We start from the raw sequence: 22,566 nt of genomic DNA on the forward strand, positions 1-22,566 counted from the left end.
TGTTTAGTCTCCCCAATGTATTGCTCTTTATAATTGTCATTTTTACAATGTATTGAATAAACTACATTACTTTGTTTTTATTTGGCATCCTATCTTTTGGATGCACTAATTTTTGCCTTAAAGTGTTTATCGGTTTGAAATAAGTAGGAATTTTGTGTTGCCAAAGGACTCTGTAGTTTTTCAGAAACTCTTGCAATGTAAGGTACTGCTACTCCTCTCCGTTTTGTATCTTCAGAATTTTTGGTTTCATTCCCTATCCTTTCTTTCTGACATTTGTTAAACGACCACTGAGGGTACCCACAGTTTGTGAGTGAGTACTCTCCTGATGTGTTTTGACTCCTTTTCTCTAGCTTTGACGCTTGTTGGTATTAGTTTAGCCCTATGCTGGAGGGTTCTGATAACTCCTAGTTTGTGTTGTAGAGGGTGGTTAGAATCGAAAGGTAAGTATTGGTCAGTGTGCGTATCCTTCCTAATGACTTCTGTTTTTAGCATTCTGTCATCTTTTATAATTACTTTACAATCCAAAAAGGCTAGTTGGTTCTCTTTAATGTCCTCGCGAGTAAATTTAATGTTGATGTCTACCGAGTTGAGATGACCTGTGAAGGATTGAATTTCTTGTCTTTTAATTATGATGAAAGTATTGTCCACATATCTAAACCACTGTCTAGATTTTGTCCCCGGGAAGGATGGGAGGGTCTGTTTCTCCATCTCTTCCATGTACAGATTAGCCACTATGGGTGAAACTGGTGAGCCCACAGCACAACCATGAATTTGTTAGTAAAATTTCTCCTTAAATTGAAAATACATAGTATTAAGGCAGATTTCCAATAATTGGCAGATGTAGTCCGGTTTAAGTTTGGTTCTTTCATACTCACCATTGAGACTGCTGCTGGGGTTGGGACAGATGAAGTCACATCGTAAGATGCCAATATTTCCTCAGGTTCCAATATGACGTCGGTTGCTGGTTGGTCACACAGAATATCATGTAGAGAACACCACAGGGTTTGTAGAGAGTGTCAAAGACCGCATCGCCATGTCGGGACAGTAGGGATATATGAAGGAACAATATTGAAAACATATATATATATATATATATACAATATATAGTATATATATATATATATATATATATATATATCAGAGAAGTGGTTGCAACAGATCCCGGGAACAACATCGGATATCTCGGTCCAGAAAAGCGCAGTGCTGGGAACAGCACGGATACTGCTCAGAACCCTCAAGCTTCCTGGCCTCTGGTAGAGGACCCGAGCTGAAATGGGGACAGACACCACCCATGGTGGGTGAGACGAGGATTTTTTTTTATTTTTATATATATGTATGTATGTATATATATATATATATATACATAGGGCCGAAACTACCAGTAAGACTTTAGTTTGCTGACGAAGCTTCTTGGATGGGAAGCGAAACGTCCGACACCTTCAAAGAAGTACAGATGACGGCTGAAGAAACCTTTTCATCGATGGACCACTTCTGTACGACTGAAAGTTTACACAGACGTGAAAATAGAGAAACACAGCTTGGGTGGAGGGTCAACATGGTCGTTGTCCTCATTGTCACGAACATGTTAGGGAGATTGTTCGTCTTCTTATTCCTCCTGTTTCTCTCCAATAAAAGAAGACGTTGCAGATTCCTCAGACTGTATTGGCCAAACGTATGATGCTGTAGCACTGTATTGCATTCTTAACTCATTCACTGCCAGACGATGTGCAAAAATGTGTTCACTCCCGTGCCATGGTTTTTGTCATTTTCACTCAAATTGCAGGACCCACAGAATATTAAGGTTTAGGACTACATAGACATTCAATGCAGAGGTGAGAAACCTTAGACTCTCTTCTTTCATCAGAAAAAAGTATTAATTCCTAATGGGTCTGGACTCTGGAGTTATCTGCAATGGAAATTGGGGCTGCTGCACAAAAGGCAAATGCTGCACCCTCATGGGAGGGTAAAACATTGCCAGAGGTCTGACCGAAGCGTCAAACGCACCCCCCCGCAAGAAAAAAAATAAATAAAACCCAAAGACATTTGGCAATGGCACTCCACATCATGCTTTTCAATTCCCACATCAATCATATATATGAATAAATTCAGGAATTGAAAAGCAAACATCTTCTTGGACAGAGGTGTGTCATCTTCCTCCTCTTCCTCGACACATTACAAACAAAGGTTTTTGTTCTTCAACTCCTCTCCATGGGAAGCCAACAGTTCCTCCAAATCCTCCTCAATCACCCCTTAACCCCTCACATTTACAATTTTGGTTATTCAGCAATGATCGTGGGAATGAATGTCAGTTCTGTGAACCACGACACTATCATCATTTATATAGATGCATGTTTACTGCAGCTCTTCAAGGACCACAGGATGAGCAGTGAAAATGCTTCCCATAAGTCTTCAGATAGTGATGTCAGCGATGTATCAGCCATCTCTCGAACCAGCAGTGCCTCTCGGATTAGTAGCACCAGCTACATGTCCATCCAGTCAGAGAGACCCAGAGGACGCTTCAGGTACAAACATTATACGCACTAGTCTCTTCAAATGTGTTTAACCTCACTTTTCTGTAACTCCAAATGTGTGGATAAATGAGTTTTCCAATGATATGATGGAAGTGATTTCTGCCCAAATCAATAATCAGTCGAGCCATGCGTGCGACGGGCCGTCACATTATGAAGAGTACCAGTATGAGCGGCGAGATCTACGGCATGGAGCATGCAGATGGCAGCCAATCAGACACCGCTCTCGGGAGCTTGGGAAGTGGGATCAAAAAGCGTCGCTCAAGCCTCAGCCAGCGTGTTGTTGCCATCCTACCATCACGACGCAGTAGGAGTACGTCGCAGCTCAGCCAGACAGGTCAGAGACCACCACCCCCCACCTCCAAAAAATATCATGATCCTTCCCTATAGAGAAAAATATCATGCTATCATAAAAAAGAAACCTCACCATGACCTTTTACACAATGGAAAATAGCAATGTCCAAAACATTTTGAAGAACACACATGAACGATTTGATTTAAATATTTTCCATATGTTCTCTGCACCAATCGATCATCAGGGACTTTGCTCTCTGCCAATTTTGAGAAATTTTTGGATTATTATTGATCGGTGGATCTTTTAAAACAGGGGTGCTCAATATGTCAATCGCGATCGACCAGTCGATCTCCAAGGTACTATTAGTAGATCGCATGACATGGTGATGTGATGATGAAAATGTTTCTTCGGCAGTCATCTGTACTTCTTTGAAAGTGTCAGACGTTTCGCTTCTCATCTAAGAGGCTTCGTCAGCGAACTAAAATTTTTCTGGTAGCTCTGGCCCTATATATATATTGTATATATATATATATATATATATATATATATATATATATATATATATATATATATATATATACAGTAAAGTCTCGTTATATCGATATACTATTTCCATGAACGCAAGGACAAAGTTTACATGCCGCAGGATCGGATACATCGATAGTCCGGTTATATCGATATTTTTTCCGACTCCCGAGCATATCGATATAACGAGACTTTACTGTATATATATATATATATATATATATTTACGCGTCCAAAAGCCATCCTAATCATATGCCTTAGCCACCTCCTCTGGCTCCTCCCGGATGACCAAGCTTCTCACCTTATGTCTAAGGGAGAGCCCGGACACCCTGTGGAGAAAACTCCTTTCGGCCGCTTGTATCCGGGATCTCGTTCTTTCTGCCAGACCCATAGCGCATGATCATAGATTAGGGGTTGGGACGTAGTGACAAAGATATCATACATGTTACCACTCAATCGGTCTTTCCATTACTTCGGTGTTAGTTTTTGTTTATCGGTTGTGTTATGTGTTATTTCAGAAACAACTGGTAAGGCGGTGGACAGGCAGAAAGGTAAAGGAATGAGAAAGACAGTGTGGCAAGAAAGTTACAACATGAAAAATATGCTTATGCTTCAAATTAGATTGGACATTCATATTATTTTGATTTCATTGACACCATTGAGGCCAATATCATCACAAAATGATGAAGCATCTGGCTAAGCCTTAATAATGGAAAAAAATTGTTGCAACTTTCAGCTCATCACAATTGAGGTTGCCTCATAGAATTACCAGCATGATTTGTTTTGGGGTTGTTTTTTTTAGTGCTTCATTACCGGACTGCACAACCCAGCCATTTTTTTTTTCTGGAATTCGGACCAGCAATGTCTGGGTATCAGAGCACTGGCCTGCCCGATGTGCACAAAAACAACTGCATGTTCTAGAGCGCAATCAGTGCTTAGGATTAAATGTTTTTCTTTCTTAATGCATTCTGCATGCATTTTATCCAGACAGAAAATGACAGAAAGAGATGACATAAAGTAAACGAAAGCTGAATGTTGTCGTTTGTCCCAACCCTTGTTGACCTCTGTCTTTCAGCACGCTTCCTTATTCCATCTTCTTTACCAACATTATTAGGGCATTCCAAGAAGCTGGGAAGTCAAAAACATTCAACCAATGACAAGGGAATACACTATAATATTTTACTGTTTAAAGTGATACTCAGCATTTGGGGAAATTTTTGGACTGGTAAATTCATCAATTATAACTTATTTAGCATAGTATTTACCATCATTTATTTATTTATTTATTTATGTATTTATTTATTTATTTATTTATTTGCGTGACAGACTTTGATGCCACAAAGTGGGATATTTCCAACTTCGTAGGAGTCCTAAATGCAGCAAAAGGTGGTTCAGTTCTGGAAGAAGAGGATAAAATTCATGTTTGGTTGCAATATTGTTTGGTTTTCAGAAATTATTTTCCGTTGTCTTCTCGGGCTGAACGATTATGGAACATATTCAAATTGCCATACACACATGAACTAAGAGACAAGTTAATCGAAGTGAACCATTTTCTGGTACATGGGAAACAGAAAAAAAGAACATTAAAAATACATGGGCAGCACATTGAAAAAAAATGACATTGAAAATACATGGATGGCACACATTTGTCAGTCCTCGGCATTCATGTCCACACACATGGCCTCCAACATATGATGGTAGCCAAAATATGACAAAATACAAAACACATACATGGTGAGAGTATTTTGTTTCAAACAGAGGGATTTTTTTTCAACTTGGCGCAAAAAAAGTTGAAGCATGTTATTTACGTATATTCACCTTTCTGTCTCATGGGACGGAAACTTACTGTAGGCTTATGATTTAACCTGTTGTGAAAACTCCTTCAACTCCTCCCTCTGTGCTTCTCAAGACAATAATGGCCTGTCAAATGAAGATGACAAAATCACCTTTTATCAACTCACAATTACATTGCAAATTCATATGGCCATAACTGTCAAAACAATTACAATATTTTCTGGTGTATAAGGTGGACTGGAGTATAAGGCGCACCTTAATTAATAAAAAATAAGTTTTCCAAATATAATATATACATATATAAATGTTTTCCAAATATAAGGCACACCGCATTATACATTATAATGTGCTCCAGTAGAGGCTGGGGTTATGCATACTTCTTCTACAGGAGGTAATTGAGTCGGTAGCTGGTGACAGTTCTTGCGAGACCTGTTGTAGAAACATATTACTTCACATATAAGGCACACCTGTGTATAAGGCGCAGGGTCATCTTTTAAAGAAAATGAAAGCTTTTGGGTGCACATTATACCCCGGAAAATATGGTACTTGAATATCGGAATCAATCTAAATTGATGGTTTTTGGAAAGATCTGAACTGATCATTTTTTGATGCATAGTATGCTGATTGCATGATTTCCTTTTCACTTTTAGCGTCACCTTTCAAACATGAGAAAAAAAGACAATATGCTTTGATGATAAAGTAGTCCCTCTATTACCATTTACAATCATGACCCCGTCATGTAAAATTTTACGTTTCAAAGTTTCAAAATGTGCAATATGGAAGGTTTGTTGGCCTGCAATGTTATACGTAACATGTTCAAGCTACCTTGAAATGAGGCCTACCTTGAAATCAACATGAAAACCAGAAACTTAAAAACTCTATACACATCTATGTTTATTAAAGTGTAAAAATGCACAATATAAAAGTTGACATGCTCACTTACTGTAATTTAAAACAACACATGAAAAATTCAGAAAGCTAAAGGCATTTTTCTCTTTTACTGCAGACACGCCAGCAGGTAAAAAGGTGGCTAAGGCTGGCAGCAGCAGTATCCAAAGGAGCGTCGAGACAGGCATGGCAGTGGAGTACCCACGAGGAAGCTCAGCTATGAATCGTCAGGCCAGTCGAGAATCCACTGATGGCAGCATGAACAGCTACAGCTCTGAGGGAAAGTAAGTGCAATTTCAAGAAAAGCAAATTGAATCCTATGGAAGTATCGGGAATGATCTTTCCACTCCCAACTCAAGTCTAGCACAAATGGAGTCTGTGTGCATGGGTGGAGTTTTCTTTTTTTGTGTTCTGCTAGACTTTAAGTGTATAAAACAGTAGTGAGACCAGCCATGATGTTTGGATTGGAGACAGTGCCACTGAAGAAAAGACAGGAAGCAGAGCTGGAGGTAGCAGAGTTGAAGATGTTGAGGTTTTCTTTGGGAGTGACCAGGTTGGATAGGATCAGGAATGAGTCCATTAGAGGGACAACTCATATTAGAGGCTTTGGAGAGAAAGTCAGAGAGGCCAGACTGAGATGGTTTGGACATGTCCAGAGGAGAAAGAGTGACTATATCGGGAGAAGGATGCTGAGCCTTGAACTGCCAGGCAGGAGACCGAAAGGAAGACCAAAGAGGAGGTTTATGGATGTTGTCAAAGAAGACATGAAGGTAGCTGGTGTGAGAGAAGAGGATGCACAAAGTTAGATGGAGGACACTGATTCGCTGTGGCGACCCCTGAAAGGAAAAGCCAAAAGGAAAAGAAGAGGTGTTCTGCTAGACTTTGCACGGGCAGCACTGGGCATAAAAGGGGCTAAGAGTTCCGGCCGTTCCTTGGACAAAGAGTCTCCATATGCTGCTGTCGTGTGAGACTAGAAGTGAATTAACAGGAGCGTGAATACACTGCTTCGTGGGCCTTTATTGACTGACTGCTTAAACCGTTGAATTGAAACAGTTGAATGTTCATTAGCAAGCAAATATTCCCGCCCACATGCAAACACTTGCTCGAATGTAGCGTGTTTTGATGTATGTGCACCCTTCACATGCATACATCATATTAAACATCAGTAATGCCACCCAAATATTCCTCAGTGACGTGGGACAATAATTGACCTGTTCTGATTCAGATAAAAATAATTTTGATCTGTAAATCATTTTAATGGCCCTTTTGCATCAAGTTCAAGTCGTATAAGACACAGAGTCATCTTTTTGAAGAAAATGAAAGCTTTTGGGTGCGCCTTATATACCGGAAAATACAGTCTAGCAATTGTATATTATTTATCTTTCACTGTTACAAGGAAGTTGATTTTGGAATTCGCTTATGACTCATGAAAGTTTTTTAAGGCAACTTTGCAGTTCATGTTCAAAGGACGCTTTTCAGGTAGACGTGTATTTATTACATTTGAGGACAGACCGAAATATGACCTTGCCAACTGTATCATTTTTCGTGAAAATATTTCTCCTCTCGTGAGGCACTGCTGCTGGTTTAAATAGCTGATTTTACTATTTCATGCATTGTGTGTATGTGCGTGTCTGTCTGTCTGTCTATATTTGTGTATGTGTGTATCAGTCTTATCTTCTCAGGAATGAGGTTGGGAGCTGACAGCCAGTTCAGTGACTTCCTAGATGGTTTAGGACCTGGTCAGCTGGTTGGCCGGCAAACACTGGCAACACCTGCAATGGGTGAGCGTGACACCGTTTCTTTTACTATTGTCACCAGCAGGCCTATTTCTTTGCATTGTTTTTTTTTTCGATGTTCATTTTCCGCATGTGCAGGTGATGTTCAAATCGGTTTGATGGACAAGAAAGGACAGTTGGAGGTGGAGGTGATCAGGGCACGAGGCCTTACCCCCAAACCAGGCTCCAAATCCCTCCCAGGTTACAAACATTTCTGTCATCTATTTGACCTCGTGACATTTCCCTTTTTGAACTCCTTCCCCATATTCATGGTTATTTTTTTCTATTTCATCTAACTCTGTTGCTGCATCAACAGCCCCCTACGTCAAGGTGTACCTCCTGGATAGTGGAACTTGTAAAGCCAAAAAGAAAACTAAGATTGCACGAAAGACCCTGGAGCCTCTGTACCAGCAGCATCTGCTATTTGATGAGAGTCCACAGGGCAAGGTGCTTCAGGTAAAATGGCCGCGTGTGTATGTCTACGTGTTATTGATTATCAAAGATTGCTTCTCATTGAAAATGTATCAATCATAAGCTCTAGACCAGATGAAAATGAGACATTAATTGTACTTGTTTACCGAATAACATTTTTAAAAAAAAACATTCGTTTTTTTTTTTTTTTTTTTTTTTACCCCTTCTCCCAAGCGTCACTCGATTTTCTGTTGGACTAAGTACTGTGGTTTGTCTTTTTGGTTTTATATTGTCCCTTTTGTGATTCACTATTATTGCCCCGCTCTCCCCTCTACTCATTACATGCCCTTGTTTGTCACTGCCTCTTTGTAATTCATTAATTACAGGAATAATCACGTCATAATATTTTTTCTAATATCTTCTGAACAAATTATAGAAAATCATCCGTCAAATCACCTACTATATTTTGGTGCCAAATATTTGTTTTCCTTTGTGAGTAATACATTTCTCTGTTTGGTGTCAGTCTTTTTCACAATGGATATATTGTTTTGTCTCACCATCTTTTTTGTACTGTGGTAGTTACTGTGAGTGCCCGATTCCTGCCCCTGTTCTGCTTTAGACTGTTTAATTATGTTGTAATAATAGTGGTACCTTGACTTAGGAGTGCCCCCAGTTTCAGTTAATCTTTTTTGACGGTAAATTAGCCATGAGTAGGCTCCCAAGTACTTACAGGAAGTGTGACAAGCGTGCTGCCCGTTTTTTATTGAGGGTTTCCCCATTTTCTGATTAACTTGCTGAAGGCAAGGAACTGTAAGCACTTAGTTTCGCAGGTCACGGGTCCGCATGCCGAGTCTGATTGCTTCCACTGTGGAAATGCTGTGGTCCCATCATTCCCTGCTGGTGTAGATAATAGGAGGACAGTCAATCGATCAGAATCAGATAAGAAATGATTTAATAGTCCCACAATGGGGAAATTTGCAATATACAGCTACAAAATTGAAAGGGAGTGGGTCGAAAAGAAAAGGAAAAAAAAAACAAAGTCTTGCACGTACAAAGTAATGACAAAAGACTGAACTGTACAACTGCACAAAAAATGTTTCATAAAAGGAACTGTATATAGGGCAAAGTATAAAAATACAGTATAAAGCCAACACATTTTTGGAACTCAGATTACATACACGAAGAAGTACAATATGCAGTGGTGAGCCATGCATTTCACACCGAGGCCTTCAGTAGTGCTATGTCCTAATCAATCCAACCCTTTACAACTTTTAAAACGATATGAGCTTTACTGCATCTACAGCTGTGACTGCGATTCATATAAAAAACATGTGGTGTGATTGGCTAGAAGTCCACTAGAGGGTACAGTCCCCCCCCCCCCCCCCCCCCCCCCCCCCCCCCCCCCCCCCCCCCCCCCCCCCCCCCCCCCCCCCCCCCCCCCCCCCCCCCCCCCCCCCCCCCCCCCCCCCCCCCCCCCCCCCCCCCCCCCCCCCCCCCCCCCCCCCCCCCCCCCCCCCCCCCCCCCCCCCCCCCCCCCCCCCCCCCCCCCCCCCCCCCCCCCCCCCCCCCCCCCCCCCCCCCCCCCCCCCCCCCCCCCCCCCCCCCCCCCCCCCCCCCCCCCCCCCCCCCCCCCCCCCCCCCCCCCCCCCCCCCCCCCCCCCCCCCCCCCCCCCCCCCCCCCCCCCCCCCCCCCCCCCCCCCCCCCCCCCCCCCCCCCCCCCCCCCCCCCCCCCCCCCCCCCCCCCCCCCCCCCCCCCCCCCCCCCCCCCCCCCCCCCCCCCCCCCCCCCCCCCCCCCCCCCCCCCCCCCCCCCCCCCCCCCCCCCCCCCCCCCCCCCCCCCCCCCCCCCCCCCCCCCCCCCCCCCCCCCCCCCCCCCCCCCCCCCCCCCCCCCCCCCCCCCCCCCCCCCCCCCCCCCCCCCCCCCCCCCCCCCCCCCCCCCCCCCCCCCCCCCCCCCCCCCCCCCCCCCCCCCCCCCCCCCCCCCCCCCCCCCCCCCCCCCCCCCCCCCCCCCCCCCCCCCCCCCCCCCCCCCCCCCCCCCCCCCCCCCCCCCCCCCCCCCCCCCCCCCCCCCCCCCCCCCCCCCCCCCCCCCCCCCCCCCCCCCCCCCCCCCCCCCCCCCCCCCCCCCCCCCCCCCCCCCCCCCCCCCCCCCCCCCCCCCCCCCCCCCCCCCCCCCCCCCCCCCCCCCCCCCCCCCCCCCCCCCCCCCCCCCCCCCCCCCCCCCCCCCCCCCCCCCCCCCCCCCCCCCCCCCCCCCCCCCCCCCCCCCCCCCCCCCCCCCCCCCCCCCCCCCCCCCCCCCCCCCCCCCCCCCCCCCCCCCCCCCCCCCCCCCCCCCCCCCCCCCCCCCCCCCCCCCCCCCCCCCCCCCCCCCCCCCCCCCCCCCCCCCCCCCCCCCCCCCCCCCCCCCCCCCCCCCCCCCCCCCCCCCCCCCCCCCCCCCCCCCCCCCCCCCCCCCCCCCCCCCCCCCCCCCCCCCCCCCCCCCCCCCCCCCCCCCCCCCCCCCCCCCCCCCCCCCCCCCCCCCCCCCCCCCCCCCCCCCCCCCCCCCCCCCCCCCCCCCCCCCCCCCCCCCCCCCCCCCCCCCCCCCCCCCCCCCCCCCCCCCCCCCCCCCCCCCCCCCCCCCCCCCCCCCCCCCCCCCCCCCCCCCCCCCCCCCCCCCCCCCCCCCCCCCCCCCCCCCCCCCCCCCCCCCCCCCCCCCCCCCCCCCCCCCCCCCCCCCCCCCCCCCCCCCCCCCCCCCCCCCCCCCCCCCCCCCCCCCCCCCCCCCCCCCCCCCCCCCCCCCCCCCCCCCCCCCCCCCCCCCCCCCCCCCCCCCCCCCCCCCCCCCCCCCCCCCCCCCCCCCCCCCCCCCCCCCCCCCCCCCCCCCCCCCCCCCCCCCCCCCCCCCCCCCCCCCCCCCCCCCCCCCCCCCCCCCCCCCCCCCCCCCCCCCCCCCCCCCCCCCCCCCCCCCCCCCCCCCCCCCCCCCCCCCCCCCCCCCCCCCCCCCCCCCCCCCCCCCCCCCCCCCCCCCCCCCCCCCCCCCCCCCCCCCCCCCCCCCCCCCCCCCCCCCCCCCCCCCCCCCCCCCCCCCCCCCCCCCCCCCCCCCCCCCCCCCCCCCCCCCCCCCCCCCCCCCCCCCCCCCCCCCCCCCCCCCCCCCCCCCCCCCCCCCCCCCCCCCCCCCCCCCCCCCCCCCCCCCCCCCCCCCCCCCCCCCCCCCCCCCCCCCCCCCCCCCCCCCCCCCCCCCCCCCCCCCCCCCCCCCCCCCCCCCCCCCCCCCCCCCCCCCCCCCCCCCCCCCCCCCCCCCCCCCCCCCCCCCCCCCCCCCCCCCCCCCCCCCCCCCCCCCCCCCCCCCCCCCCCCCCCCCCCCCCCCCCCCCCCCCCCCCCCCCCCCCCCCCCCCCCCCCCCCCCCCCCCCCCCCCCCCCCCCCCCCCCCCCCCCCCCCCCCCCCCCCCCCCCCCCCCCCCCCCCCCCCCCCCCCCCCCCCCCCCCCCCCCCCCCCCCCCCCCCCCCCCCCCCCCCCCCCCCCCCCCCCCCCCCCCCCCCCCCCCCCCCCCCCCCCCCCCCCCCCCCCCCCCCCCCCCCCCCCCCCCCCCCCCCCCCCCCCCCCCCCCCCCCCCCCCCCCCCCCCCCCCCCCCCCCCCCCCCCCCCCCCCCCCCCCCCCCCCCCCCCCCCCCCCCCCCCCCCCCCCCCCCCCCCCCCCCCCCCCCCCCCCCCCCCCCCCCCCCCCCCCCCCCCCCCCCCCCCCCCCCCCCCCCCCCCCCCCCCCCCCCCCCCCCCCCCCCCCCCCCCCCCCCCCCCCCCCCCCCCCCCCCCCCCCCCCCCCCCCCCCCCCCCCCCCCCCCCCCCCCCCCCCCCCCCCCCCCCCCCCCCCCCCCCCCCCCCCCCCCCCCCCCCCCCCCCCCCCCCCCCCCCCCCCCCCCCCCCCCCCCCCCCCCCCCCCCCCCCCCCCCCCCCCCCCCCCCCCCCCCCCCCCCCCCCCCCCCCCCCCCCCCCCCCCCCCCCCCCCCCCCCCCCCCCCCCCCCCCCCCCCCCCCCCCCCCCCCCCCCCCCCCCCCCCCCCCCCCCCCCCCCCCCCCCCCCCCCCCCCCCCCCCCCCCCCCCCCCCCCCCCCCCCCCCCCCCCCCCCCCCCCCCCCCCCCCCCCCCCCCCCCCCCCCCCCCCCCCCCCCCCCCCCCCCCCCCCCCCCCCCCCCCCCCCCCCCCCCCCCCCCCCCCCCCCCCCCCCCCCCCCCCCCCCCCCCCCCCCCCCCCCCCCCCCCCCCCCCCCCCCCCCCCCCCCCCCCCCCCCCCCCCCCCCCCCCCCCCCCCCCCCCCCCCCCCCCCCCCCCCCCCCCCCCCCCCCCCCCCCCCCCCCCCCCCCCCCCCCCCCCCCCCCCCCCCCCCCCCCCCCCCCCCCCCCCCCCCCCCCCCCCCCCCCCCCCCCCCCCCCCCCCCCCCCCCCCCCCCCCCCCCCCCCCCCCCCCCCCCCCCCCCCCCCCCCCCCCCCCCCCCCCCCCCCCCCCCCCCCCCCCCCCCCCCCCCCCCCCCCCCCCCCCCCCCCCCCCCCCCCCCCCCCCCCCCCCCCCCCCCCCCCCCCCCCCCCCCCCCCCCCCCCCCCCCCCCCCCCCCCCCCCCCCCCCCCCCCCCCCCCCCCCCCCCCCCCCCCCCCCCCCCCCCCCCCCCCCCCCCCCCCCCCCCCCCCCCCCCCCCCCCCCCCCCCCCCCCCCCCCCCCCCCCCCCCCCCCCCCCCCCCCCCCCCCCCCCCCCCCCCCCCCCCCCCCCCCCCCCCCCCCCCCCCCCCCCCCCCCCCCCCCCCCCCCCCCCCCCCCCCCCCCCCCCCCCCCCCCCCCCCCCCCCCCCCCCCCCCCCCCCCCCCCCCCCCCCCCCCCCCCCCCCCCCCCCCCCCCCCCCCCCCCCCCCCCCCCCCCCCCCCCCCCCCCCCCCCCCCCCCCCCCCCCCCCCCCCCCCCCCCCCCCCCCCCCCCCCCCCCCCCCCCCCCCCCCCCCCCCCCCCCCCCCCCCCCCCCCCCCCCCCCCCCCCCCCCCCCCCCCCCCCCCCCCCCCCCCCCCCCCCCCCCCCCCCCCCCCCCCCCCCCCCCCCCCCCCCCCCCCCCCCCCCCCCCCCCCCCCCCCCCCCCCCCCCCCCCCCCCCCCCCCCCCCCCCCCCCCCCCCCCCCCCCCCCCCCCCCCCCCCCCCCCCCCCCCCCCCCCCCCCCCCCCCCCCCCCCCCCCCCCCCCCCCCCCCCCCCCCCCCCCCCCCCCCCCCCCCCCCCCCCCCCCCCCCCCCCCCCCCCCCCCCCCCCCCCCCCCCCCCCCCCCCCCCCCCCCCCCCCCCCCCCCCCCCCCCCCCCCCCCCCCCCCCCCCCCCCCCCCCCCCCCCCCCCCCCCCCCCCCCCCCCCCCCCCCCCCCCCCCCCCCCCCCCCCCCCCCCCCCCCCCCCCCCCCCCCCCCCCCCCCCCCCCCCCCCCCCCCCCCCCCCCCCCCCCCCCCCCCCCCCCCCCCCCCCCCCCCCCCCCCCCCCCCCCCCCCCCCCCCCCCCCCCCCCCCCCCCCCCCCCCCCCCCCCCCCCCCCCCCCCCCCCCCCCCCCCCCCCCCCCCCCCCCCCCCCCCCCCCCCCCCCCCCCCCCCCCCCCCCCCCCCCCCCCCCCCCCCCCCCCCCCCCCCCCCCCCCCCCCCCCCCCCCCCCCCCCCCCCCCCCCCCCCCCCCCCCCCCCCCCCCCCCCCCCCCCCCCCCCCCCCCCCCCCCCCCCCCCCCCCCCCCCCCCCCCCCCCCCCCCCCCCCCCCCCCCCCCCCCCCCCCCCCCCCCCCCCCCCCCCCCCCCCCCCCCCCCCCCCCCCCCCCCCCCCCCCCCCCCCCCCCCCCCCCCCCCCCCCCCCCCCCCCCCCCCCCCCCCCCCCCCCCCCCCCCCCCCCCCCCCCCCCCCCCCCCCCCCCCCCCCCCCCCCCCCCCCCCCCCCCCCCCCCCCCCCCCCCCCCCCCCCCCCCCCCCCCCCCCCCCCCCCCCCCCCCCCCCCCCCCCCCCCCCCCCCCCCCCCCCCCCCCCCCCCCCCCCCCCCCCCCCCCCCCCCCCCCCCCCCCCCCCCCCCCCCCCCCCCCCCCCCCCCCCCCCCCCCCCCCCCCCCCCCCCCCCCCCCCCCCCCCCCCCCCCCCCCCCCCCCCCCCCCCCCCCCCCCCCCCCCCCCCCCCCCCCCCCCCCCCCCCCCCCCCCCCCCCCCCCCCCCCCCCCCCCCCCCCCCCCCCCCCCCCCCCCCCCCCCCCCCCCCCCCCCCCCCCCCCCCCCCCCCCCCCCCCCCCCCCCCCCCCCCCCCCCCCCCCCCCCCCCCCCCCCCCCCCCCCCCCCCCCCCCCCCCCCCCCCCCCCCCCCCCCCCCCCCCCCCCCCCCCCCCCCCCCCCCCCCCCCCCCCCCCCCCCCCCCCCCCCCCCCCCCCCCCCCCCCCCCCCCCCCCCCCCCCCCCCCCCCCCCCCCCCCCCCCCCCCCCCCCCCCCCCCCCCCCCCCCCCCCCCCCCCCCCCCCCCCCCCCCCCCCCCCCCCCCCCCCCCCCCCCCCCCCCCCCCCCCCCCCCCCCCCCCCCCCCCCCCCCCCCCCCCCCCCCCCCCCCCCCCCCCCCCCCCCCCCCCCCCCCCCCCCCCCCCCCCCCCCCCCCCCCCCCCCCCCCCCCCCCCCCCCCCCCCCCCCCCCCCCCCCCCCCCCCCCCCCCCCCCCCCCCCCCCCCCCCCCCCCCCCCCCCCCCCCCCCCCCCCCCCCCCCCCCCCCCCCCCCCCCCCCCCCCCCCCCCCCCCCCCCCCCCCCCCCCCCCCCCCCCCCCCCCCCCCCCCCCCCCCCCCCCCCCCCCCCCCCCCCCCCCCCCCCCCCCCCCCCCCCCCCCCCCCCCCCCCCCCCCCCCCCCCCCCCCCCCCCCCCCCCCCCCCCCCCCCCCCCCCCCCCCCCCCCCCCCCCCCCCCCCCCCCCCCCCCCCCCCCCCCCCCCCCCCCCCCCCCCCCCCCCCCCCCCCCCCCCCCCCCCCCCCCCCCCCCCCCCCCCCCCCCCCCCCCCCCCCCCCCCCCCCCCCCCCCCCCCCCCCCCCCCCCCCCCCCCCCCCCCCCCCCCCCCCCCCCCCCCCCCCCCCCCCCCCCCCCCCCCCCCCCCCCCCCCCCCCCCCCCCCCCCCCCCCCCCCCCCCCCCCCCCCCCCCCCCCCCCCCCCCCCCCCCCCCCCCCCCCCCCCCCCCCCCCCCCCCCCCCCCCCCCCCCCCCCCCCCCCCCCCCCCCCCCCCCCCCCCCCCCCCCCCCCCCCCCCCCCCCCCCCCCCCCCCCCCCCCCCCCCCCCCCCCCCCCCCCCCCCCCCCCCCCCCCCCCCCCCCCCCCCCCCCCCCCCCCCCCCCCCCCCCCCCCCCCCCCCCCCCCCCCCCCCCCCCCCCCCCCCCCCCCCCCCCCCCCCCCCCCCCCCCCCCCCCCCCCCCCCCCCCCCCCCCCCCCCCCCCCCCCCCCCCCCCCCCCCCCCCCCCCCCCCCCCCCCCCCCCCCCCCCCCCCCCCCCCCCCCCCCCCCCCCCCCCCCCCCCCCCCCCCCCCCCCCCCCCCCCCCCCCCCCCCCCCCCCCCCCCCCCCCCCCCCCCCCCCCCCCCCCCCCCCCCCCCCCCCCCCCCCCCCCCCCCCCCCCCCCCCCCCCCCCCCCCCCCCCCCCCCCCCCCCCCCCCCCCCCCCCCCCCCCCCCCCCCCCCCCCCCCCCCCCCCCCCCCCCCCCCCCCCCCCCCCCCCCCCCCCCCCCCCCCCCCCCCCCCCCCCCCCCCCCCCCCCCCCCCCCCCCCCCCCCCCCCCCCCCCCCCCCCCCCCCCCCCCCCCCCCCCCCCCCCCCCCCCCCCCCCCCCCCCCCCCCCCCCCCCCCCCCCCCCCCCCCCCCCCCCCCCCCCCCCCCCCCCCCCCCCCCCCCCCCCCCCCCCCCCCCCCCCCCCCCCCCCCCCCCCCCCCCCCCCCCCCCCCCCCCCCCCCCCCCCCCCCCCCCCCCCCCCCCCCCCCCCCCCCCCCCCCCCCCCCCCCCCCCCCCCCCCCCCCCCCCCCCCCCCCCCCCCCCCCCCCCCCCCCCCCCCCCCCCCCCCCCCCCCCCCCCCCCCCCCCCCCCCCCCCCCCCCCCCCCCCCCCCCCCCCCCCCCCCCCCCCCCCCCCCCCCCCCCCCCCCCCCCCCCCCCCCCCCCCCCCCCCCCCCCCCCCCCCCCCCCCCCCCCCCCCCCCCCCCCCCCCCCCCCCCCCCCCCCCCCCCCCCCCCCCCCCCCCCCCCCCCCCCCCCCCCCCCCCCCCCCCCCCCCCCCCCCCCCCCCCCCCCCCCCCCCCCCCCCCCCCCCCCCCCCCCCCCCCCCCCCCCCCCCCCCCCCCCCCCCCCCCCCCCCCCCCCCCCCCCCCCCCCCCCCCCCCCCCCCCCCCCCCCCCCCCCCCCCCCCCCCCCCCCCCCCCCCCCCCCCCCCCCCCCCCCCCCCCCCCCCCCCCCCCCCCCCCCCCCCCCCCCCCCCCCCCCCCCCCCCCCCCCCCCCCCCCCCCCCCCCCCCCCCCCCCCCCCCCCCCCCCCCCCCCCCCCCCCCCCCCCCCCCCCCCCCCCCCCCCCCCCCCCCCCCCCCCCCCCCCCCCCCCCCCCCCCCCCCCCCCCCCCCCCCCCCCCCCCCCCCCCCCCCCCCCCCCCCCCCCCCCCCCCCCCCCCCCCCCCCCCCCCCCCCCCCCCCCCCCCCCCCCCCCCCCCCCCCCCCCCCCCCCCCCCCCCCCCCCCCCCCCCCCCCCCCCCCCCCCCCCCCCCCCCCCCCCCCCCCCCCCCCCCCCCCCCCCCCCCCCCCCCCCCCCCCCCCCCCCCCCCCCCCCCCCCCCCCCCCCCCCCCCCCCCCCCCCCCCCCCCCCCCCCCCCCCCCCCCCCCCCCCCCCCCCCCCCCCCCCCCCCCCCCCCCCCCCCCCCCCCCCCCCCCCCCCCCCCCCCCCCCCCCCCCCCCCCCCCCCCCCCCCCCCCCCCCCCCCCCCCCCCCCCCCCCCCCCCCCCCCCCCCCCCCCCCCCCCCCCCCCCCCCCCCCCCCCCCCCCCCCCCCCCCCCCCCCCCCCCCCCCCCCCCCCCCCCCCCCCCCCCCCCCCCCCCCCCCCCCCCCCCCCCCCCCCCCCCCCCCCCCCCCCCCCCCCCCCCCCCCCCCCCCCCCCCCCCCCCCCCCCCCCCCCCCCCCCCCCCCCCCCCCCCCCCCCCCCCCCCCCCCCCCCCCCCCCCCCCCCCCCCCCCCCCCCCCCCCCCCCCCCCCCCCCCCCCCCCCCCCCCCCCCCCCCCCCCCCCCCCCCCCCCCCCCCCCCCCCCCCCCCCCCCCCCCCCCCCCCCCCCCCCCCCCCCCCCCCCCCCCCCCCCCCCCCCCCCCCCCCCCCCCCCCCCCCCCCCCCCCCCCCCCCCCCCCCCCCCCCCCCCCCCCCCCCCCCCCCCCCCCCCCCCCCCCCCCCCCCCCCCCCCCCCCCCCCCCCCCCCCCCCCCCCCCCCCCCCCCCCCCCCCCCCCCCCCCCCCCCCCCCCCCCCCCCCCCCCCCCCCCCCCCCCCCCCCCCCCCCCCCCCCCCCCCCCCCCCCCCCCCCCCCCCCCCCCCCCCCCCCCCCCCCCCCCCCCCCCCCCCCCCCCCCCCCCCCCCCCCCCCCCCCCCCCCCCCCCCCCCCCCCCCCCCCCCCCCCCCCCCCCCCCCCCCCCCCCCCCCCCCCCCCCCCCCCCCCCCCCCCCCCCCCCCCCCCCCCCCCCCCCCCCCCCCCCCCCCCCCCCCCCCCCCCCCCCCCCCCCCCCCCCCCCCCCCCCCCCCCCCCCCCCCCCCCCCCCCCCCCCCCCCCCCCCCCCCCCCCCCCCCCCCCCCCCCCCCCCCCCCCCCCCCCCCCCCCCCCCCCCCCCCCCCCCCCCCCCCCCCCCCCCCCCCCCCCCCCCCCCCCCCCCCCCCCCCCCCCCCCCCCCCCCCCCCCCCCCCCCCCCCCCCCCCCCCCCCCCCCCCCCCCCCCCCCCCCCCCCCCCCCCCCCCCCCCCCCCCCCCCCCCCCCCCCCCCCCCCCCCCCCCCCCCCCCCCCCCCCCCCCCCCCCCCCCCCCCCCCCCCCCCCCCCCCCCCCCCCCCCCCCCCCCCCCCCCCCCCCCCCCCCCCCCCCCCCCCCCCCCCCCCCCCCCCCCCCCCCCCCCCCCCCCCCCCCCCCCCCCCCCCCCCCCCCCCCCCCCCCCCCCCCCCCCCCCCCCCCCCCCCCCCCCCCCCCCCCCCCCCCCCCCCCCCCCCCCCCCCCCCCCCCCCCCCCCCCCCCCCCCCCCCCCCCCCCCCCCCCCCCCCCCCCCCCCCCCCCCCCCCCCCCCCCCCCCCCCCCCCCCCCCCCCCCCCCCCCCCCCCCCCCCCCCCCCCCCCCCCCCCCCCCCCCCCCCCCCCCCCCCCCCCCCCCCCCCCCCCCCCCCCCCCCCCCCCTAGCAATAGGCAGGCCCATCGTTATGGCCACGGGATGAATTATGAACTCTTAAGTCAGGATACCACTGCGTATGGTAATTTTGAAAACATGTTTTCATATTTGCCTGTGGTGACTCTACACCTCTCTCCTACAGGTGATAGTGTGGGGGGACTATGGACGATTGGACCACAAATGTTTCATGGGTGTAGCACAGATTTTATTGGAAGATTTGGACCTATCAAGTACGGTGATTGGATGGTACAAACTCTTTCCACCATCCTCTTTGGTAGACCCCACTCTAACTCCACTAACTCGACTGGCGTCTCAGACATCATTGGAGAGCTCAGGACCACCACCAGGTGTTCGGTCCTAGTGACCGTGATGGTGTCAAGCGTCAATAGAGGAACATAACTAATGGACCACAATGGAGCAGAGCATGGCAACGGGACAAGAAGACCTTGGTCTACCAATAAAATGCCAGACTGAGAGTCAGGGAATAAGAGTGGATAGAGAGGAGGTGGAAAAGAAATAGCTAATCGAAGCTCAGCAGGAGTCTGACAATCATTTCTCACACCTTTACTTCTTGATCTACTTCTACTTGAGACTTTTTTTGCAAAATGTTGCCTTCACTTGTTACTCTTCTTTCCATTTTATCAATTATTTTTTGTGTGACTTTATTTTTAGTCACTCGATCAAAGTCATTCACGAGCCGGGAGTGCTATCAACACTGTGGGGGAGTCGGTCAAAGTTCAAATGGACACACCTTCATGAATGGCTGCATGAGCCGTCCACTGATGTTGAAAAACAGTGAAAGTGTAGCTGAGCACGAGGTGCTGTTGTTTGGCATTGTGTTACAAACAAAGTTAAAGTGGTGCGTGTACACACACCCACACACTCACATGCACTTAACACACGGTCATCCCTTGCCTTGCTAGCACAAGTAAAGCTTGCATCTTTTTCGTTAGAGACAAAAAGGTGTTGCTATTTGTCTGAACACAAGAAAAATAGGTCAAATTCATTATGTACTTTGATTATTTTATTTTTAGTTTGTGTCGTTTTTTTTTAATGTTGGAGAGCTGTGTTTAGTTTTGGAGCAATGCTTTGCTTTTCAGCAAAAGCCACAATCAGGTGACATTTTTCCGAACAACTTAAACCCAAGGCACGCTAGATCTTTCTTCCCCCTTTTCGACATCCCCTTTACAGAGGAGCATGATCTCGGGATATGCCCCATTCTAACGCTCAGCTGCATGCATGGTCATCCTCTTATTTTAATTTCATTTTTGTTTTCGTCTCTCATTATCATTTTCCCTTTTTTTTGCAGTAAAATAAATACATGAGAACAAACACTTATTACAAAAATGAAAATTCACCAAAAAAAAGATATGATGTGTGTTAGAACCACATAGGCCAGCTTGTGCGTTGCATGTTCTTGTACAGTTTGCTTGTACTGAATATGAATACAAACCGAGAGAAGCCATGCCATACCCTACTTCAATAACAGGAGCGGAACAATGAGGGAGGATCGACTCCACCCAGGCCACACCTTCCAATCGGGGTTGACCTACTTGGGGTGTCTATCAGGACTCCTCCACAGCAAAATCTCATTGTTTCTATTTTTCTTTTCAGCCCTTTGAACAACAGTGCTGTTCTGTAGTACGGAGCATAGCCGAGACCCCGGTGATGATGAGGATGTAACTTTCTTGTCACTTTGTCGGGCTCCAGACCAATAGAGAATGTGTGGAAAACAGCGACATGTATATGAAGTAATTTTTGAGAAATTATAAAGATAGAGATATATCTGAATATAGAAAAAAATGTGTATTTGCCTGTCTCCAAATCACACATGCACACCTTGTACATAGAAAATAGTGAGAAATTATTAACGAGGGAAATGTCAGTGACAACGCGAACATTCCGGATTTTTTTTTTTTTTTTTGTGAGGAATGTGCACCCTCTGCTGAACTCAAGCTGCTGAGCGGTACTGAGCCAGGGGGGGGGCTTTCTTGAACCAATTTCTAAGTTGTTAAAGCAAACACATCGAAACAGTTGACACATTGTTTTTCCTTTCCACAACTCCAATCCTTCCTGTTGATTACTGTAGGTTGGGATGGACTTCTAAAGCCAATGAAGAATCTGACTTTACAGACCTATGTTGCAAAACGTTTGTGTTAAAAATCTTGGCAGTGTGGCCCCCTGCCCTTTCCTTTGTCAGTATTATTATTTTCGAATACTGATTGTTTACAACCCATGACTCCCCAAACTCAGATGATGATGCTAGATGAAAGATGAAGAGGTATTCACTGCAACAGTTCTTGTTTGTATAACAGATGTGGCTCTACTGACGTGTATGTTTTATATTCGAGAGTTCATTTTTATTATTTACAAATAAAAAAAGACTGCTGAATAAGATGCAAGAAGAGGCCTCATTCTTACAGTGAAGTGGCTGCTTTTATACCAATAGGACTTGAATAATGGGTGAAGGTGAAGATATTTGTGGATACCAAATTAAAAAGGATAATTTGGGGTCAGCTATCTTTTTAGCTCAAACAAGACTACAAAGCAACACTTTCTCATTATGATGTGATGCATGTTTTTTTGAGGTGGGAACACAGTATATTCCTAGAAGGCACATACGTTCAAAGAAAAATTATCTACGGCAGATGATCAGACGATCGATTAAAGATGTGGTGACTGACAAATATGTGGAGGAACGCAGTGGTGAGCCGTGGATTTCCAGTAGTTATATGTCTGAAACAATCCACAGCTGCGACTAACAAAAGGGTGGTGTGATTTACTGCAAGTCCACTAGAGGTTACCGTTAACCATGAAATAACTTATGTCCATCTTTTCTTGCAAAGTCCGTCTTGAACATGGCTTTAACAGTAAGTTTGACACCCAAAAATTTTTTCTCCGCCTTCAGCCATTGTGGGTTGACAAAATTGCTATTAAATGCACGCAACAATGTATGTGTTTATGCAGCTCGCTCCTGATACAGTATGTTAGGTTTGATCAGTGTGCTCTTATCACTAGTGGCTAGTGATACTAAGATTGGCTCATGACCAGCCAATCAAGTGACTAGCCAATCATAGTTTGCGAAAATTGTGATTTAAAACAGATTCTTATATTACAGACAGTGTATTGTCGGTGTTCAAATACACTCTGACGTCACTCGGACGAAGGCGGAAGTAGACACCGAAACATGTCAGGTATTTGAACACCAACAATACACTGTCTGTAAGATAAGAATCTGTTTTAAATTAGATATCAGGTAGACAGGATGAACTTAATACAACGAAAACTGTGTTGTTTCCAGCACCTCCCAGCAGGCCTTGGATTGCCAAATCGGAATCTGATTGGTTAAAACAACAGTTTGATAGACACATTTGATGCGACAAGGTCTGCAGAACTGACAGTGAAGGCGTATAGGTCGATTTCTGGCTCTGGTACCAAATGATGACTAAAATGTAGTTGGTTAAATGTTTAAATATGAAAACACATGTTTCGAAGCAGCACAGCAGGGGAATGAAAAGCAATGAAAGGAAGCTGAAAGGCAATTTGGAATTGTTTAATCAGAATTCATGAACAAAAAACAATTAACATATGTCTGTTATTCAGATATTTTTAGTCCAACAGAGAAGGCCTTGCAGGCCCTGGCAGTCCACCACTCGAAGAACGAGATACAAGTGAACTGCCGTGGCCGGGTTCAATTCCCAGTCATGGAAGGCATTTTTTGCAAATGTCCCCATTGTGAGACTATAAGACGCTTTCTGATTCTGATGCTGAATCCCACAAATATACATGCTTTTGATCCCAAATCCTGGAAATGCCCATACTCTGGTGGTCTAGTGGCTGGGATTCGGATCTCTCACTGTTGCGGTCTAGGTACGATTCCTGGTCAGGGAAGATGTATTTTGCATATTTCCCCATTGTGGGACAACAAAAGTCTTTCTGATTCTGATTCTAATAGACTTTGTCATCAAATCAGTCTGTGAAGTGGGTT

The 22,566-nt window shown here is 63.9% G+C and overlaps 1 protein-coding gene across 11 annotated transcripts in view; it reads left to right on the forward strand.

Annotated features, from left to right (window-relative positions):
- Positions 1 to 20,974, forward strand: part of rims1a (regulating synaptic membrane exocytosis 1a) — a 78,246-nt gene extending 57,272 nt beyond the window's left edge. For 10 of the 11 annotated variants that reach the window (XM_089011669.1, XM_089011671.1, XM_089011670.1 and 7 more), the window contains 8 exons: positions 2,362 to 2,522; positions 2,651 to 2,865; positions 3,867 to 3,899; positions 6,149 to 6,314; positions 7,699 to 7,811; positions 7,905 to 8,006; positions 8,122 to 8,261; positions 18,721 to 20,974. In XM_089011669.1, the coding sequence (XP_088867795.1) occupies positions 2,362 to 2,522; positions 2,651 to 2,865; positions 3,867 to 3,899; positions 6,149 to 6,314; positions 7,699 to 7,811; positions 7,905 to 8,006; positions 8,122 to 8,261; positions 18,721 to 18,939 (1,149 nt within the window). In that variant the 3' untranslated portion in view covers positions 18,940 to 20,974. The remainder of the gene's footprint in view (positions 1 to 2,361; positions 2,523 to 2,650; positions 2,866 to 3,866; positions 3,900 to 6,148; positions 6,315 to 7,698; positions 7,812 to 7,904; positions 8,007 to 8,121; positions 8,262 to 18,720) is intronic. The other variant, XM_089011667.1, reaches the window with a different exon arrangement.
- Positions 20,975 to 22,566: the final 1,592 nt, after the last annotated feature.

Source organism: Hippocampus bargibanti, linkage group LG13 (assembly GCF_051943395.1).
Source record: "Hippocampus bargibanti isolate YZ-2025 linkage group LG13, ASM5194339v1, whole genome shotgun sequence".
NCBI lineage: Eukaryota > Metazoa > Chordata > Actinopteri > Syngnathiformes > Syngnathidae > Hippocampus > Hippocampus bargibanti.